The 20,205-nt window shown below is 30.7% G+C and overlaps 1 protein-coding gene across 2 annotated transcripts; it reads right to left on the minus strand.

Annotated features, from left to right (window-relative positions):
- Positions 1-260: 260 nt before the first annotated feature.
- Positions 261-11,017, minus strand: LOC107947336 (polycomb group protein EMBRYONIC FLOWER 2). Of its 2 annotated transcripts, XM_016881975.2 has the most exons (21): positions 10,808-11,017; positions 10,418-10,545; positions 10,017-10,164; positions 9,718-9,773; positions 9,150-9,264; positions 8,875-9,034; positions 8,603-8,739; positions 7,765-7,827; positions 7,534-7,658; positions 6,773-6,837; positions 6,317-6,369; positions 6,155-6,208; positions 6,011-6,070; positions 5,590-5,636; positions 5,374-5,495; positions 4,614-4,830; positions 4,025-4,073; positions 1,543-1,626; positions 1,375-1,454; positions 848-937; positions 261-631 (listed from the first exon to the last, which is right to left on the minus strand). In XM_016881975.2, exons 2-21 carry the CDS (start codon positions 10,453-10,455, stop codon positions 508-510), a joined length of 1,887 nt encoding a protein of 628 aa, XP_016737464.1. In that variant the 5' UTR covers positions 10,456-10,545; positions 10,808-11,017; the 3' UTR covers positions 261-507. The 2 variants fall into 2 exon arrangements, with proteins under 2 accessions (XP_016737464.1, XP_016737465.1); XM_016881976.2 differs by lacking the exon at positions 10,418-10,545 and having other exon boundaries at positions 10,808-10,962.
- Positions 11,018-20,205: the final 9,188 nt, after the last annotated feature.

The following is a 20,205-nucleotide window of genomic DNA, read 5'->3' on the forward strand; positions in this document are numbered from 1 at the left end:
CAGTTTATCGTATTTAGCCAACTTTAGGAATAGGGCTCGCCCTATTAAATAATCAAGCCTTCTATACGTCCCAGACTGAAAAGGAGGGTGTTCACCATCATGATTGTTTTCTTTTTTTTTTTTTAATTTCCAGGCTTACATTTAACATATTCTATTTGTTTATTTAAACATTATGACCATTGACTTTAAACCATTAATCTTCTTTTAAAAAAATTTAAAATACGGATTCTTAAATCTAAGCAAAAGCAAACACGGAGGCGGGAGAAAAAATGATTTCTGTAAAGAGTTAAAAATACAAATAAAATGTATGAATTATACCAGTCGATAGTAAAGCTACACAACAGTAGGGTTTCGTGGGAAGTAAGAGCTTAGGGAGGGTCACTGACCCTTGTGCAAATTGGTGGTGAGACTGGAAGTGACTGTTGAACAGCACTTCTGGGTCATGGTTGTTTACCAGCTGCCCGTCTTTTCACCAAAAAAAATAGGAAGCAAAACTTACCATATTTTTTAGCCTTTTATAGGATGCAAATCCTGCTTTTCGTATTGTTCCAGAAAAATATTACAATTATTCATTGTTCGTGCATCGAGGATGCCGTGATTCCACAACTTGATCATGAATAGTCTCCAACGCCTGCCAGTATAACAAATGCTTAGTTATCACACATCCAAAAGAGGGTAGCAAAACTATAAACCGATTAGGAAGCACTTAGAAGATAAGTATAATATAATCAAACAAGCAAATGCATATGAAACGAAGAAGAGAATGAAACTACATAGAGAAAAAGTACAAGCGGGAGGTTCGAATGTACAAATAAAATTAATCAAAAATGAAAAAGAGAAAATCTACCAGATGAGTGCTGGAGCTTTGACAAGGTTGCGCCCATGTAAATTTGAAAACGCTTCACATGCCCATGGAATATGACCATCTGCCAACACCCTGTCATCACAAATATAAAATATTAGAAACAGAAGGAAATCAATAACCAGAAGGTCCACAACACCATCTCAAATCAACAAAGAGAAAAAAATAACGAGGAAAAGAAAAACATCCTCAGAATAATACAGATAGGTCCAAATGTGTTAAAACATACTCTGTTCATAGAGGAATGTCCAAGTATCTTGCAGATTCAGTTCAAATGCGACCATTACACAAACCACTTAGAGAAATGTCCAAGCAAGAACATGTATTGAAGAGAATGTCTGGAACATGGCTCATATTGGAATGGCTAATCCTATGACCTTACTTTCATTAAGCCCATTTTTTCTAGAGAACTTAATATGTGATGCATTATTTGAATCCGTCAACCACTTTCAAGTGAGAAAGGTAAAAGGAATAAAGAGAATTAAAAAACTCACAGAGGAAGACAAGATTACCTTTGCTTCCTCACAAACGAGTTCCACAAATGCATTATTTGCTTCTCATCTTTGGTTACATCTACAAAATCATCAAGCATCTGCAACATGCAAGATCATCTAAATGCAATCTTGTAGATACAAAACGCTTCACCAAGATGCAATTCATTCAAATAAACAAAAACTAACCCTTCGATCTTCAAAATCTGCAACATCATCATCAACTTCATCCTCACTGTCTCTGTCAGACACTACTTGATCCATTGCCATTGGCTTCAATAAGAAAATTACAGTTTCTGAGTTTCTGATGTATAAAATATTAAGTGACACTACTTTGAGGCCATGGGTTAATTTTATTTATTTGATTTATATGATGTGCGTTTTAATTTATTCAAATATAAACATTTATTTAAATAAAAATAAAATTTTATTTAAAAATATTTAATAGAAGAGTTGTAAAACTAACTAATAAGTTTTAACATTTTAAATGGATAATTCTATTATAGTATACTATTTTAAATACAACTCAATGTAAAACTAAGAAATTTAAAAAGGGTTACAGTGTAAATTTGTCACTATACTATAAGCAGATATCAAAATTTGCTACTACATTTTATTTTTATTGATGATAACCATTATACTTTAAGAATATGGATTTACCATTCAACTTATATGTGATTGAAATCAGCCATTAAACTTTGAATTGCCATTAATTTTAACACCAATTTTGATATTTTAAATAAAACTTTACCATTAGGTATCGATTTTAATGATTTGAAAACAAATTTTAATGGAAAAATATTATTTCAAATATTTTTACTTTAATAGCAACATTAAGTTACTTTATAAAATTATTAAAAATATAAATTAACTTAGAATTTTTATTTAATGAAAGAAAAAATTGAAAAATTTTAAAATATATAAAAAAGAATTCTTTATTTTTTATAAATAACATTTTTTTAATATTTAATACTATGTTAATTAATTATTTAAATAAAATAATTAAAATATTTTTATTAAATTTAACTTAAGTTAATTTAAATTTAAATTGAATAGTGAAATTTAATCAGAAATCAAACTTGAGTTCAAAATTTATTTAAATAAAATTTAAGTAGCAAAATTCAATATAGAGTTGAAGTAGAGTGGTAAATTTAACATTAATTTAATAGTACAATGGCAAGTATCAACAAGACTAAAACAAAGTAGCAAATTTCAATTTCTATCTAAAGTATAGTGGCAAATTTCTACATTAACCCATTTAAAAACTAAAATTTGTGGTAAAAAGACCAAGTAAAAATATATAGTTAGCTTTAATTTTAAAATTTTATGATTTAGTTACTTGATATATATGTACAAAAGAAAAAGAAAAACAATTATACGATAGATACAATTTTACTTGGACTTAGGTCTCATTCAAGGAGAGTATCCATCTCGGCATCCATGGAAGCAACCCTTGACAATGTGCCTTATTTTATATTATATGTTAGATTTTTCATTTAAAACATAAGGTATATTTGACAAACTGAAATTTTAAGCGCTGAAAAATTTAGTACTGAATTTTTACTACTAAATTTTATAAGTGCTGAATTTTTATTAGAAAATTGCCAAATAAATTAGTAAATATAAACACTGAATATAATTATATTGTTTGACAAAAGTAAAAATTGATTTTTAAAAGATTATTTATTTTTAATTCTAATCTTATTAATATAATATTTTACATTATTTAGAATAGTTTTGGATCTTATTAATTTTGAATATCTCTGCTTTTTAAAAAAAGGATAATTTATTTCAAGCTTTTAATAAAATAAAAGCTGCTTAATATTTTCTAAGTTAAGTGATAAATAGCTACCTACTTACTTATTCAACACTTTTTTGTTGAAAAATTTATATTAAGTAAAAAATTAAAATGATTACCAAACACACCCTTATTTAAAGTTTTTATTTAAACTTGGATAATGATACAAATTTTAAAATTTTAAAAATTAAGGAAATTTTTAACTATTAAAAAGTAGAACTCTAAACTAATTCATTTAAAAATATTTACTCATTTATTTTTAATTTAAAAATATCTTCTATTATTTTGAATAAATAGTTAAATTTTGGAGTTGGATAAACAAAGCATAAGTAATTTAATTGGGAAAAAAATAATATAGATTGGATAAAAAGGATAATTGTTTTTTTTATATTTAATACAAAATAAAGAAATTATATCTTTATCCAAAATAAAAAATTTAAATTTATGTGGGGGGCATCTAATTAGATAGCTTGCTTACACGTTAAATAAAGTGCCCATGTCAGCGTCCATGCAAGAAACACTTCCCATGCAAGCACGTACCTTACCTTATTATATATATACATATATTAGATTTGTCACGAGTTTCATAGTCCACTATTACTAAGCTTAATATCTCTTGATCAAAGCTTATGCAAAGGCATGTCAAGTATACCATGCAAAAATGGACAGCCAGAACCAGTCCCTAGCTAGCTAGGCCACTAACAGGAAATTAGATCTAAACTGTAAACGTGTGTGAGATAAGTGTAAGCAATAGCAGGCACCATTTTTCTTTTCCTCTTTCTCCCCACTCTTCCTTTTACACTACTAATTATTGATATCACTGCAATTTTCCAGAACCAAATAACAAACACAAATTACAAAGATCTCACTCACCTGTGCTCTATGCGAGTGAAAAAACTGTCGCTTCTGAAGCAGAGTACGGCTGAAAAGACAGAAAAAGGAGTAACTCAAACCCATATTCATGGTTTCGCCATAGGGAAAAATGGGGCAGAATAGGTGGATAGGGGAAAATGAGCACAGCAATTTTGAAAGAACACATTTCCATCTTTAACTACTTGTCACAACTGTTCTTGTCAGTTCAATTACTAAACTGGAAGGGGCATGATAGATATAGTATTTAGACCATTTATGTCTGAAAATGGTCTAAATCAGGTAGGGGAATAGATAAAGTACCTTCTACCCCCTACAGTTCTGAGACCAACATTCTCCAGCAAAACAATAACCTGACAGAAGCTATTACCATTGGCACCAAGAAAATCTAATATAGAAAGTTCACAATAATGACTAGGCAAAATCTATATTCACAGATCAAGTTCAATCAGCAATGCTCTAATGAAAAAAAAATAAATAAAAGCATTTAACCAATGCTCAGCTTTGAAATGAGTTAAGAATGCTGAATATACATATATATGTGTATATATATATATATATATAGAGAGAGAGAGAGAGAATAAAGACATACTTCCTTGGATCAGAACGTTCCATCGATATTTTTCTTGTCTTTGCAAATTGCAACAAGGCAGGGGGCGCAAGATTGTTTCCAGACACTGATTGAACACGTTCAGAATCAGAATAAAATTGTCCAGCAGCACCTGAAACTGCTGGAACATTGAAACTGGATGGAACATGTTGTGCATACTCCAAAGCACCAATTGTAGCATTTTGTAAAATGGTTCCACCTGAAGCAAGAGCCTTTCATCAGTATTTGAATGAGCTAAAGTAACGAACAAGATTCTTAAAGTTGATCAGCTCAAACCAGAGTATAAGATTAGACTTATGCACAGAGGTCATATGAGGTCAATTGACAACATCCTTGTAATTTTCTTTGGCCGTATGATTCATTGGTAGTTGTCGGCCATCCATGGTATTTCCAATGACTCAAGTCAATCACCATAGAGAATCATCTTACACATTTTTGGCCCAGATTTTTACCTTGGGATGTTTGGAAAAATATAATTGGAAATACAAGGAACCAGTATCTCAACTTCAAACTACTACACTCAACCAGCTTAAGGAATACCAGGAAGGGGTTTACTTAGCAAAGGCTGGGGTGGTTCTGTTTCATTTTTAACCCCATAACATTAGTTTCACTTTTCCTCATCCAGGACCAGGGGTGCCTAGACAGCCTTTTTTTCCTTAAAGAATATATTAAACTTGTTAAACAAAATGATTTTTTTAATATAAAAAACTAATCTATGCAATCATAAAAGAAATTGTCATACCATGAGCCTTGTCAAGAAGCTCACAACCTCCTGCTGGCAACTTTGACTCCATGAAAACAGGGCGCAGACGCCTTGCATTTTGATCTAGGTTCTTTGGTCGTCTACGCCTCAGTTGCTTTGAGCTTGGCATACACATGAGCTACCAACTTTAGTTCATGGAAATTGGATGAGAAAAGAGACTCGCAAGCACACAAAATGGCAAATTAAACAACTTACCAAAAGAAAAAAGTCTGCTGTTTAGGATCAACACCATCTGCAACAATCTGAACAGAGAACATATACATGACCAACAAAAAGGATACTTTATATGGAAACTAGTTATATAAGCTTTTTTCCAATTCTCCTATCTGAATATGAAGCTAGCACTTATATTCATGATTAAATTGAGGTATAGTGGCAAATTCAATGATGAGTCATACTATAGCGGCAAATTTCACCTTGATTTATCATAAAATATACTTCTCTGTATAAATTTGTAAGAATTGGTAGTAAAAAACGGGCCAGCCCCGCCCATTAGCAATGGTCCAAATCAGTTTATTTAGCAGCTGATTTTAATTCAGTAATGAGAAAAGGGGGAGGGGGTCAGAAACCAGTTAACAAATAGAGTTCTGCAACCTTGACAAGAAAACGCTCTTACCTCAGATCTCCAGTTATCAGTTTTGACAGAAACATTAACAGCTTGATACTCTTCAGTTACCTACAAAGTACCAATGGATTAGAATCTTAGGTATGAAAGCATCAATTATTGGAATGCTACCCCAGATTCCTGAATTTTACCAACCCAAAACTCAAAATTGAAGAGATCATGGGATGCTGGCAAGTGATGCCTCAGACCCTACAAGAAAATTTAAGGATCAAACATAAATATCTAAGTAATACGGGTTCAGGTTCATTTGAATTAAAATGATACAGAATAAGGAAAAATAGAAGCAAAAGGAACAACCTTAAAGCTTGCACACTTTACCAAGCAGAAAGGACAAGAGAAATCTTCAGTTACTGCAAATAATTGGAATTTATGACATTAAATCAATAAGATGGGTATCATGCATAAATGATATAAAATTCCAAAACCAATTGCTGATGATTAACTAGTTAACAAAAATGTCTACCACACTGGGTCCAGGAGAGAAAAACCAAAAAGGTTGAAGAAAAATTCTCCTAAGCTTGGGGGTACAAGCAAGCTAAAGAAAAGGATTCAACATCAAGAAAAAATTTAAGTTCAATTCTAAATAATGCCAACATCTTTAACAGCCAAAAAAAAAAAATCTTTAATTTCAGAGAGTGGTTTCCTAGTCACGTCGTCTCCCACATTTCAAATACTTGCAGGCAAGTAAGGCATAACATGTATATGATTCAAGCTCCCATTACCAATGAAAAAGATGCAACTAAGAAATAATACCTTCAGTTCTCTGTAACTTATTGTTGTAATATCTATAGTTAAAGATGACATTTCCTGCTCTCAACCTAGAACCAGAAGCAACAAAATTAAAGTCATAGAAAGAGACATAAAGACCACAGTTCAAAAAGGAAAATACATAATGCAAATGCACAATCCTTTTCTCTTTCAACTTTTTTCTTTTTTTCCGAGGGTGGGGAGAGGGGGGGCACTTGGTTTGAAACACACAAATTATAGTCTAAATGCATTTTAAGACGAGTATGTTTAGATGGGTGGCAAATCAATTTAAACATAAAGTATTCAAAAGAATCATGAAAATAATTGTCAACAGACTTCTTGGTGATGAAACAAAGTAGCTTACTATGATGTATGGCTATTCAAACCTCAAGGATAAATCAAGGCAGTATTGGCAAAATAATAGTCACAATTCCGTCACAAACAAACAATCATCAATGATAGACTTAGTTTCAACCTGTATAGTTTTGCCCTTCATCACATTCTCATAAAATTACTTTTCTCGGAGCACCAAAGGTTTATGAGAATAAATGAATCCAAGTATTATTTCAAAGTTCAATCAAAACTCAAGAGAGCTGAATGATGGAAAAGTGATGAGCTAGTTAGAGAATGACAAGATGATTTCATACACACGGACATCAGGAAAAACTGGGTAACATCAAAATGTTAGGAAATAGAAAGAGAAACGGTTTGAATAGAATAGCAAAACTATATTTAATAATTATTATAATTGTTATAATGAGGATTACCGAATAATATGAGACAGTGATGATGAAGAAGAAACGCCACTGCATGTGTATGAATTATAGGGAGAATTTTCCTTTGCTCCAACTTCTTCAGCAGAAATGATGACCTGCAGCTGCAGTGGTTCGTTCTTTTGCAGTGCACATGGCCCAACTTAATATCATAAGTAAAATATTTCCAGGAGAATACTAGAAATGTTTATTTTAAATTATTAAAAGAAAAAATGCAAGAACTACCATTAACAAAGAATTGCTGGAATTTTGGATTAAGATGCATTTGTCCTCATTCAAAGAAGTCAACTGCACCAGGAAAAACAAAATTACCCACAATTCAGATATTTGAAAATTTATATTATTTTCAATCATCACTGAATGAAACGCATTGCAATGTACTATACCAGTTACAGTCATCTAAAGAAAGCCATTTCACTAACAATAAAAGCAGCAAAAGTCCCCTGGCCAGTTTAGTTCTTTATTTAATAACACACAGAAAACCACGTAAGCACATGGAAACCTGATTGGACACGAATGGTTTGGCAACACAACCAACATCCCTAAAACACAGAGCTATGCTACTTGCATACAATTTCTGTTGACCATTATACACCTTGGACATTGTTGAACAAATATTTCCTTGCTTCTACCAACTTCTCAACTACAGTTAAAGTTTTCTTTGAAGAACTCGTAGATGTACATGGGAGGAGTTAAAAATATCCCTTCAATGGTTAAGATGAATTCTCAAGCACAGACTGGGAGATGACAGGGTTGAATAATATTACAGGCATATGCCCAATGAAAACACTGAGGAAAGAAACAGAGGCCAAGCTTGATTCTAGAATTATTCCTTAATAATATTATTTTGTCTGAGAATAACATATAAAATTGGCCTAGAAGCAGTTGAGCACTGCCCTAGAAGTGATACATTAATGACTAAGTACTAAAAAAACCTTTTATCAAATGCTAGACAAGCTATTTTTTGCCATGATATTGACTGAAATAGTAGCTAAGCAATTAGAAGAACAGTACTTCAGAATTCTTTAGAAATATATATAAGAAGTAGGATTTGATGCCACACCTTCAATAGGCAAGAATGCATGTCAACAGGAAATATCAGCTCAGCTCTTTGTCCTAAACTCAAGTTTGGGGATTTTTCCCATGACAAATATAGTGATTCTAATGGTATCCTACCCCATAGGCAGCAACCTCCATTGGCTGCAAAACAAATTGAATGTGAAATAAAGCAGCAGAAAGAAAAGAAAGATTTAAGTTCTCAATAATTCATACTAAAATTAAGCTATAGGGATCTAATCAATGCACCTACATGTAAAGGATCTATTAAATACATACCAAAGCTGACAAGCAAAATTGCAAGAGAACCAGATTTGGCTTCCATAGCTAACTTATTAATCTCAGGGAGAACAAAATTTGCTTGAGCTTGATTACTGCCCTCAATGCCAGTGAAGCTAGTCAAGATACATGCCCGACGAAAACGATAAACTGCAGAATACTTCATTGTGGGACTCAAAAAGTAAATATATCATACATGAAGTTTAACCATATCCAAAAAAGATATAGCAATTAATGTATTTAGCTTTAAATGTTAAACTCATGAGACAACCTACCTCTGCAACCGCAACATCAGAAACTACTCTAGCCAACAAGATGTATAACGGGAAAAGACTTTGAGTCAGTACACCCTCATTCACAATCCTTGATATGGACACTGACATTTGTATTCTACGTAGCAACCAAATAGAATACAGTTAATAACTCAAAATTACCTTCACATAGCAAATTTTGATGAAAGCAAATAAGACAGCACACCACCCTAACAATCTGCATCAATATTTTTACTTAATAAACCCATTCACAAGCATACCCCCCAAAAAAATCCTATTGTGAAGAAACTTTTCATTGCTCCCTAACTAATGCTAATTCCACAAGCATAATATATATTGTCAAACATAAGCAAACATATTACATATTTGCTTACCCTAATAACCATCAATATTCATCTCTAAAGTCCCTATACTTCTTCTACCAAAAAGCACTAATTAGGGTCTGTATTCCCTTTATGCCCTACCATCAGTTCACTATAATGGGAAAGAAAAGGGTAATGCTACAAAAAGCACTTAAAACCATAAAATTTAGGAATGTATAGTACATTTAATTATCGGATTGAAAGATTACCTCATTTTGTGTTTTGCCTGAATTTTGTATCGCAAACATCTTTGAAGAAACGAAGGCTGAAAATTAGAAACAATTATTGAAAAATAGCCACAATAGGTAGAATAAAATCAAGACAAAATATGTGTTAAAGGTAAAAGTAAAATCTCAGCCAATGAAAAGAAATTGAAGATGGTTTCAAAGCAAGATTCAGAATTAACTGTATGCAATGCCAAATCTTACCGAGAACAAATGAAAACCAATATACATAAAAGTAATTAAATATATAAAATGGCTGATGCAACAAGAAGCAGAAGTATTACATTTCTTACAGCACGTCTTTGAAGAATGTTATAGAGTTCTACAGGCTTGCAATAAATAGATAAACTCTCTTCAGCAGCAATTTCCTCTTCTGCAGATAAATGCAGGCGGGAATCTTCTCGGCACATCTGATCTGTGCTTCTAAAATAACTGGAAAAATACAATAACAGCAATCGAGAACCCAACTCATGAGCTCATACAAATAGTCATATTATAACACACACACACGGAAAAAGAAAACTGAAACTCTATAATAACTCAACAATAATCAAGCATACACTGGTACTCTCCAAATTTTAGCATGACATGATTAAAAATCAGGCTAAACTCAAATACCAAACATCAATACTATTGTAACATTTATTAAAAAAAAATCAAATGTGTTTAATCAGAGAGAACATACGAGGAGGTTTCACGAGCCACTAAAGGAATGCCCGGCATTCTTATTAGATAATGCTTAGGTTTAGTAACATAGCTTTCTATCAACTTTTTGTCCACCACAAAGTATCTTAAAAATTAACCACGTTAAACCTGCAAAGCAGAAATCAAACCTTGTAAAACTCTAATTAATTTTAAAAATGGTTTATAATTAACACCGGAAAAAATCATCTGTTATAGATTAAAGTTCAAATGTTATTTTACTTTAAGATAATCCTCAATCGTTCCAAAAGAATTAAGGAAAAAAAATCGGAGAGAAATTGGTGAAGTAGATGTTTAGAACTAAAGAGAGAAATATATATAATAAATCAGAAAAATGTGATGAAAAGAGATTGAGAGAATAAAATGAACTGACCTTTGAGAAATGAAGAACCCTAATTGGGAGCTTGGAATTTGTAAAAGAAAGTTCAATTTTGGAATCGAAATTAAACTCTATTTCGGTGTGTTAATATAATCGGGGAGAAAAAGAGTGGGGAAGGAGTGTGCCGCGTGAGTTTTTGTGCATTTCTCGAAGCAAATGTAATTTTCACTTTTAGGGCTTAAATACAAAACTATCCCTCAAATTATATTACTATTCTACTTTGGTACTTATTTTATATAAACCATGATTTAAACCTGTAAGAATGTAATCTGCAAATTGCTTTTAGGATTATAATCCAGAGTAAAAAAATTGCCAGATTATTACCCTACGTTTTCTAATTGTCTTTTTTAATTATTTAATTGTTATTTTATTACACCATAATAATAAATGTCATCAATTAAGAGTGGAGCCTTTTACTTCAATTAAAGTGGACTGATTAATTACCTTTATTTGTATCGGATGTCATGTGCTTTAACTATGGGTGGTTTGATAAATTATTGAAAATTTTCAATATTTATTATTTTTTAAATTGTATTTAATGGTTCGATTAATTTTTTTACTTAATATAACATTTTCAAAAAAATGTTGAATATGCTAAATAAGTAAATAGTTACTTATAAACATGTTCATAGGCTGGGTCATTCAGTCGACTCGAAAGCCAGTTCGAAAAGTAAAAGTATTTGGGTAAAAATATAAACCCAAAAATAGGTTTAGCAAAAAAATAAGGCCTATTTAGAAAATAAGGATTTTTTGGCTCGACCAAAATTTGAAGAAAAAAACTGTTTTTTTATTATTTTCTTTATATTTTTTTATTGTTTTTTCACTATTTTGCTACCATTTTACAATTATGTTACTACTATTTTGTTGTTATTATTTAGATATTGTATAATTCTTATTTTATTGTTAATTTTATTACTATTTTAGAGGTATTTGCTGGTTAAGTTGCACCTATCTTAATGTTATTAAAGTATACATATTCTTTTTAGTATATTTTCAATTGGTTGGGAAACATTTATTTAAATATTTTTAGTATTTTAGATATATTATATTTTTAAAAAAAATTATATAAAAAATTAATACAGGCGGGCCAATTCGGGCCTGAGTTTTGGCATTTTTACTCAGGATAGGCTTGGGCAAAATTTTAGGCTCATTTTTCAAGCTGGGTCGAGCTCGTGCCTAGCAAACGAGCCTAAAATTTTTATCGGGCCCAATCCATAGACACCTCTAGCTACTTATCACTTAATGTTGAAAATATTAAATTGATTTATTTTTTAAATAAATTAAACTAAAATATTCAAATTATTATCTTTTAAACTTATATCCAAAATTATTCAAAATAAATAAATAATATCGTATTAATAAGATAAATTTTATGAAATAATTAATTATTTATTATTATCAAACAAAATTTTCTATTTTATTTTAAGAGCAATTCTATTTATAGTGGAGAGATGTTTGGTAAATATTAATAGAAAATAAATATAAAATAACATAAATGTTTAATTTTTTTAATTTTTTTATAATTTATAATATGGTTCATATAAATAAGAATAAAAAATTAATATTTAAAATGAATTAACTTTTGAGAAAGGAAGAACCCTATTAAGAGCTTAGAATAAAGAGAAAGTTCAATTTTAGAATAGGAATTAAACTGTATTTCAATGTGTTTATATAATTGGGGGAAACCCTAAAAACTTTTCTCTTTTTCTCCAACTCGTTTGCTTCTTCTCTTTTGTTTTGCCCAGCAACAATACCATCCTCTAGGTTAGCTACTATTTGCCTTTTTTTCTCTCTCCCACCAATTCTCTCTTTCTTTTTTCTCTTCATTCACTCCATATGCCTTCTCTTTTTAGTTTGCATATCTATTTTGTGGGTATCTTTCTTGTCTTCACAAGTTGTGATGAACAAATGATGGTGCTTGTCGTCACTAAAATTCCACTAGCCACCAGCAATTTCTCTAGGAAAGTGAGCGACTCTTTATCCCCTTCTTAATCGGTTTCTATTTTGAGAATATTTGAGAATAATAGATGATTTCACGAGTTGATTTGAACCTATGTTGTCATAAATTTTAAATGTTTTTTGTTTGTTTTCCATTGTTTAATAAGTCTTCACTTTTAGAAGTTTTTGTCTGTTTTCCATTGTTTAATAAGTCTTCGCTTCTTGTGGCACGCTTTTTTAGCGTTGCTTATACATATAGTCTTGTTTTTGAAAGTGATTCTAGGGATAGTTTTCTCGTCGTCCTCTCCAGTTTGGTGTATGCTTAGTTTTTTTGTTGTTTTTTGTCCGCCTCTTTGGACCATCCGAGGTTGATTTCTTCATCATATTAAGTGCTTGCAATCGCTCCAAATATGTCATGCTTGAGTTGTAACAGAGCCAATTATCAACTTGGCATACTGTTCATTTGATTCTAAGGTTGAAGCTTTTGATGTGTTGATGGAGTTTGTCATTCACAACCTACGACGAGTGTTTGTTATCTCCTTCCCCCCTCCCCAAAATAGTATTGTCTCATTTATGGAATGAATTAATAAATTTCCCTTTCAATATATATATAATTGGGAGAAAATATATGGAGTAGTGTGTGAATTTTTTCTTCTTTTCTTTGGCATTTCTTGAAGCAGATTCTTTCTATTGTAGACTTAAGTACAAAATTAACCTTAAAACTACTACATTATTTCCACTTAAATACAAAATTAGCACTTAAATTATAACATTTTTTCCACAAAAGAAGGATTGGAATTAGTGTGTAACGTATTTAGGTAAATTGAATCAAACTTAGAAAAGTTTCCTTTTCAAAAGTCAAAATTAGGACAAGTTAGTTTTTAGTCAAGAGTTGTCTTATTTTATAACCTGTTATATTGTTATTACTAGCTTAAGATGTTTTATATCTTATTTAATACGTCCTAACTTTTATGCTCAATAAAAGCTAATATGAGGTAAAAATGTATATAAAAATTAAAAAATAAATAAAAAAATTTGCATAATGATTTTAAAGTGGTTCAACCTCAATTGTGTACCTCCGCTACCTTAGTTTTTCTTAACCAAAGATTTCCTCAACTTTCAAATTGGTACCTTTCAGGAATAATGTATAAGCTTTACAAATCTCTATATTTTAATTTGGTAAGATAGCATAGCATCACTATTCCCTATAAGATTTTCCACCCAAAACCTTAAGTAAACTCTCAAATAAGAGAAATAAAGTGGCAAACAATTGGAACCTTTCAAAGGTAAGTTTACAATGTTTAAGCTTTCACTAAAATAAATAAACGCACGAACAATGAATGGCAACTAAACCGAACAAGTATTTATGAAAAAAAGAAACTATAATAAATGAAATATTGAAATTTTTTCTCTTTGATCTTTGTAAGCTTGTTGTTTGTCTTCATTTGGGCATTAAATGACCATACTTATATTCTTTTAATATACCCATTACCCAAGCTCTATCCTAGACTCAAGCAAGAAATGCTACATTTAGATACAAAACACATCACTTATGTTCCAATCATATTTTAAACTTATTTGAGGTTTTTTAAGACTTCTTGAACTATTTCTAAGCTCATACTACGATCTGGTTGTATTTGGTGGTCATTTGAGGCACTTTCAATGGAAAAAAAACCAAACTTAGGCAAAACAGAGTAGGTATCGATACATAGACTTATGTATCGATACCTCTGCATGGTTATAGTTAATTTTTGCATTTTGTTTGAGTTGTACCAATACATGTCCAACATGTATTGGAACGTAGGTGCAGGGGAACTAAAATCAAACCTTAAAATACATTAAAACATGCCTCAATCCCAATTGTTCTTGACCATTCTTAGGCTTCAAAATACCTCAAAATAGCATTCAAAATATCATATATTCATTCATATTCAATCACTAACAAATAACCCCGACATCTTCAAAACATATTCATTTAAGCTCAACTCATCTTTGAGCCAATGCACTAACTAGTTAGAACTTTCAATCCAAAGAATTACCTATGTACATTCCATACTAATGCCCATGATTTAAATTTCATACTTTACAATCAATACCTTTTTTATGAGAAGTGATTTGGCAAGTCACACTAGATTACTTTTCACTTGACCTCTTTTTGCAATCTATGTATTTCAAAACAATGTGTTAAGCTTCATGGAAGCTTAGTAAGTACTTGCATGAATTCTATATTTTTCTAAGAATTACATATAAATTGCATTTTTCTACACTAATTTATTTGATGCACATTTATTCATTTTATGTCTTATCTTAATACTTCATTAAAGGTATATCAAATATTCAATTCATGTAACATGTCTGAAGGATAAAATCATCACTTACCACTTATTTCGCTTATAATTTACTTCACTTGTTACATATTTCACTAAACACTTTCTTCACTTATCCTTAACTTCGTGTGTTGGAAAATTTCAGTTTAGAAATCAATTTTGTTCTACAGTGAAAAACAATTTTTTTTCTAAAACCAAAGCAGTTGTGTTATTTATAACAAGAAACTCTTTACCAAATTCATAGATGTGTTTTGGAGTAGGTGATAAAGAATGTTACCAAAATTTGACCAATACTATGTTCTCCACTATTTTTCACTATTTTCGTACCTTGGGTTACTTAGAGCATGTGCTCTAATCACAAATTGATGAGCACTTATGAAAACTTTATTGATATTTAGTAGGAATATCAATATCTCTCAAAGGCTAGAATCTAAAAGACGAACTCTCTCAAAATTTAAAAATTATTTAGGGAAATGAATCTCACTAGATTTTGACAAAGTATCGATGCTTAATATGGTGTGTGTTTGACCTAGCCAATCGCCAATGTTTATAGAAAAAATTACAAGAGTCTTAATTAAATAAGCTTAGACAAAATAATAATATTTTAATAGAAAATACAAATATTTCCTATTAAAAATACATAGGGGTGGTGATACCTAGTCTCTAGGAACTAAGGTTGCCACCCACTATATATATAATAGACCAATTGGGTCTGGCTCATGTATTGTGTACAATTATATGTGTTATTTGGTTTTTCGACCAACTCACATAATTAAACTAACCAATAAATAATTTTTCTATTCCCAAAATATTATTTATTTTAATTAATTTAATTTAATTTAATTTAATTTACTAATTAAATTATTTTCTCAACCCAATTTCAATTCTATTAAAGTCATGACAACTTTACCTATTAGAATCTATGAGTAAATAAATTTAATTAACTTTTTCATTGAAACTACAATGACTAATTTATCTAATTTTCACTTTGAACTTCAAGTATTTAATTTCAATCAATTAAATTCGAAGAAATTAATTTAATTTCTAAGTCATCTCTTGTTCATAGCGAGAAAACGTATCCATCGTAGATACATGTGATCTATTTCTAAGTTGTCATCTTCATATTTTCATCTCATCGATTCAAATGCAAACCATCAATGTTATATCAAGCTAGTGGAAAGACAATAAAGGGATCATTTCAAAAATTTTACCTAGACAGGACATGCCTTATTTGCAAGACGGAAGACCTGTTGATATGGTCCTCAACCCATTAGGAGTACCTTCATGAATGAATGTAGGATAGCTATTTGAATGCTCACTTGGGTTAGTAGGGAGTCTACTAGATAGACATTATCGAATAGCACCATTTGATGAGAGATATGAACAAGAGGCTTCGAGAAAACTAGTGTTTTCTGAATTATATCAAGCCAGTAAGCAAATAACGAATCCATGGGTTTTTGAACCCGAATATCTAGGAAAAATAAAAATATTCTATGGAAGAACAAAAGGCCCCTTTGAGCCAGCTATTATAATAGGAAAACCTTATATCTTGAAATTAATTCATAAAGTTGTACCACTATGGAAGTTACTTATCAAGTGCTCAATAATGACTTGTCATATATGTGTTACCCTAATAGGATATCCTTAATCTTTCTAGGTTAAATCCATTCACCCAATATGATCTTATTTCATCTTCCTTCATGAAAAAGTCAATTACTAACCCATAGTAATTACATCATTCATCTTAGACAAATGACCTATAGCCATGATACTTTTTCATCTATCATGTGATGCCAATGAAAGAATATCATTTACCCTTTATTAGGCTATGAATTCCACTATTGTAAGTGAAATTACATCATACAAAAGTTAGATACCCAACGCACCAACTTTTGGCTTTATTACCAAATGAACTCAGGCTTTCAATACATAAATGTATACGAGTCACATACACATAGTCTGTCACTTGCTTAAGATTAAGGTAAGTCACACTATAAATGTCACAAATGGATGAGTCCATAAATGATTATGAGATTTTTCTACTTGGGTCATATCCGATATATTGTCAATCCAAACAATCACATTTATGTTTCTATCATCTGGGAATCATCTGCTCTGATACTCAAGACAATGTATGTTTTATTTAGACTTGATAGATGGAATAATAACCTTGTAATCGATTTGCTCAATTTCGATTAGACTATGGACCATTTAGATTACCCATTAATATAAGTTGTCTTCTCGTACCATGATTCGACAGCATGACACAACAAATATTTGGTGTCTATGTAACACCCTTCACCTGGTCCGGTCACAGAACCCAAGTTATAAGATGTTACGATAGTCAATGGAACAGTTACATGCAAAATTAAATTTAAAATTTCAAATAACATACAATTATTACATATATTATGCATTACAAACAAAACTGAGCGTAAATTGAGCCTACGAAAACTCTAAATTAACCTAGGAATAAATAGGGATCAAACTACAATATTTTTAAAATATAAGGGTACTCAAGTAAAATAGGAGTCACACGGTCGTGTATCTAAGCCATGTAACTATTTGAAATTGTATGGGTCAAATACAAAAATTTCATCAAAAGTCACATGGCCGTATGGTTGGGCTGTGTAACAAACTAAGGTCGTTTGAAATCTGAATAACCAAATCTACAGTACTTACACGGGTGTGTGGACAGCCCGCGTGACAATTGGGAACTGTGTGGTTCAAATGCTTCCTAATTTCTTGTGGAAACATGGCCGTGTCTCCAATCTATATGGCACACATGACCGCGTGGTACAAAAATAAGCCATTTGGTGTTTATTTCAAAACCAACCTTTAGGGTAACCTGAAAAATGCATTTTGACAATTTGAAAATATGTTCAAAATATCCCAAAACCAAGCCAAACATACCATATATCAATCTCCTAAACATCTAACCAATATGCTACATTGGCACCATTCTACCACAAGGTCATATAAGCATTACAAACCATTCAAGTAAGTCAATTCAATTCTAGATGAATTCAATTCTATATCCTTCATCTAGTTCAAGTATACAACTAAACATGAATAACCATCACACATTTGTACCAAAATATTTTTACCATTCATATCACATTAATCCAACCTTTTAACATTCAAAATTGACCATTTAAGAGTTTCAAACATAGCTTACAATAATGCCATTAAACATACTTCAAACATTATAATAAGACATCCAAAACCAACCACATTCTTGGTTCAAACACATGAATACTCCGATTAACCATACATATACACTTCAATCCCTATATACATATCATATTCACATCCAAAAAAAAGCATTATAATGGGCCATTTCATCATCATCAAAAATAAACACTTAACCATATTAAGCCTATACACATGCCACATAACGGGGTAGAACAATTTGAAAATCTATCGAGACTGAAACTAGATAGCGTAAGATCTGGGAATGATCTGATAGACGTGTTTCACAAAATGTTAACTACAAAAATAGAAAATGAAACAGAGTAAGCATTATGTATGCTTAGTAAGTTTATAGGTATTTAGACGATAAAATTACCTTATTTCATAATTAAACATACCGAAATAACAAATTTAACTAAATTTTCTATCACAATGTTTCACAATCACAAGGTGAGCATTTCATATACTAGTCATATAACTATCCATCTATTTAGTACAATTTAATTCAGTAACATTTTATCCAAACTATCAAATGTATATATCATATATCCAATCCATACATATACATATATATTCATATAAACACATTCAATTCCAATCACCACGTAGAATTGATTAATAAATACCTTTATAAATAATTAACCCAATAAACTATAATACGGATACGAATACTCAGGTAACTACACCATACCAGTAGGCACTGAAGTGCTTAAACAGTAGGCACTAAAGTGCTGATCAGAAGGCACCGAAGTGCTGGATAGTAAGCATCGAAATGCTAAACAGTAGGCACTGTAGTACAAATTAGTGGTACCAAAGTGCGATCTCGTACAAGCTTGCAACTAACCCTATTGGCATGCCAATTCTATCCTATCCTACATTCATCCGGACAAATGTAACATAACATTACCACATTTTACAATTCAATCATTTCCTCACCTTAGTATACCAAATTGTGTTCCATTAACAATATAATCACACAATCCAAAATTCATAATTCAAACATATACAATACATTTATACATATAAACCTTCAATATGAACTTAACGGGTAAGACTATAAACAATTGTAGTGCCAAAGACTAATTTGCAATTTTCCCTTTTCCTCGATTATCTATTGGTTGATTCCATTCTTGATTTATACGGTAATTCATTTCAAAATATTAGTGCTAATTTCCTTATAAAAGTTTATTTAATGCATATGATATCCCATTATCATTTTTCACAATTTCCCTAAAATTTTACAGTTTATTCATTTTAGTCCCTAAAATCGAACAAGCATATCTTTCACATTTAAGCATTGTTTTACAATTCAATTTCAAATGCATCCTTATATAGCTTTCAAGCACCTATATTTACAAAATTTTTATGCTAATTTTGAGTTAATTACACTTTAGTCCCTATACTCAAAATTAACAAAATTTTCTTTACAAAATAGTACTATTCCATATCTAAGCTTTAAAATTTTCCATTTAACATCCAAAAAACTTCAAAAGCATCAATGAAAATTTTTAAAATCTTTGAAAGCTTTACTATTTAGTACCCAAGTTAGCTAGATTAAGCAACAACGATTTTTAAAACATAAAATTCACTAAAAACATACCTCAATTATACCAATATACAATGGCCAAAATTTCAAGCTCCAAAAATGGCTTCTCAAACCTTGTTCTTAGCTCCAAATGGTGGAAGATGGAAATGTTTTAATGTAATTTTTCACTTGAACCATGCACTAACTGTCCATTTCCAATAAAAATGGCCTAATTGCCACATAAAACCTCATACAATTACCTTTTAAACATTTTTAACTAATAGAAATCAATAGCGATTAACTTTTACGATTTTTACGATTTAATCATTGTACCTTAATTACTAACCAATCAATAAAATTACCAGACCAAAAATCATTGTAACACTATAAATGACTTGTAAATATTAATA

The sequence above is a fragment of the Gossypium hirsutum genome, chromosome A03, assembly GCF_007990345.1.
Source record: "Gossypium hirsutum isolate 1008001.06 chromosome A03, Gossypium_hirsutum_v2.1, whole genome shotgun sequence".
In the NCBI taxonomy this organism is placed as follows: domain Eukaryota; kingdom Viridiplantae; phylum Streptophyta; class Magnoliopsida; order Malvales; family Malvaceae; genus Gossypium; species Gossypium hirsutum.

Coding starts and splice junctions, on each gene's coding strand:
- LOC107947336 (XM_016881975.2), bottom strand. CDS start 10,455: ATGCCGGGCATTCCTTTAGTGGCTCGTGAAACCTCCTC. Junction 6,071..6,154: donor TCTTCAATTTTGAGTTTTGG/GTTGGTAAAATT, acceptor GGTACTTTGTAG/GTAACTGAAGAGTATCAAGC. Junction 5,637..6,010: donor CTGATAACTGGAGATCTGAG/GTAAGAGCGTTT, acceptor TTCTCTGTTCAG/ATTGTTGCAGATGGTGTTGA.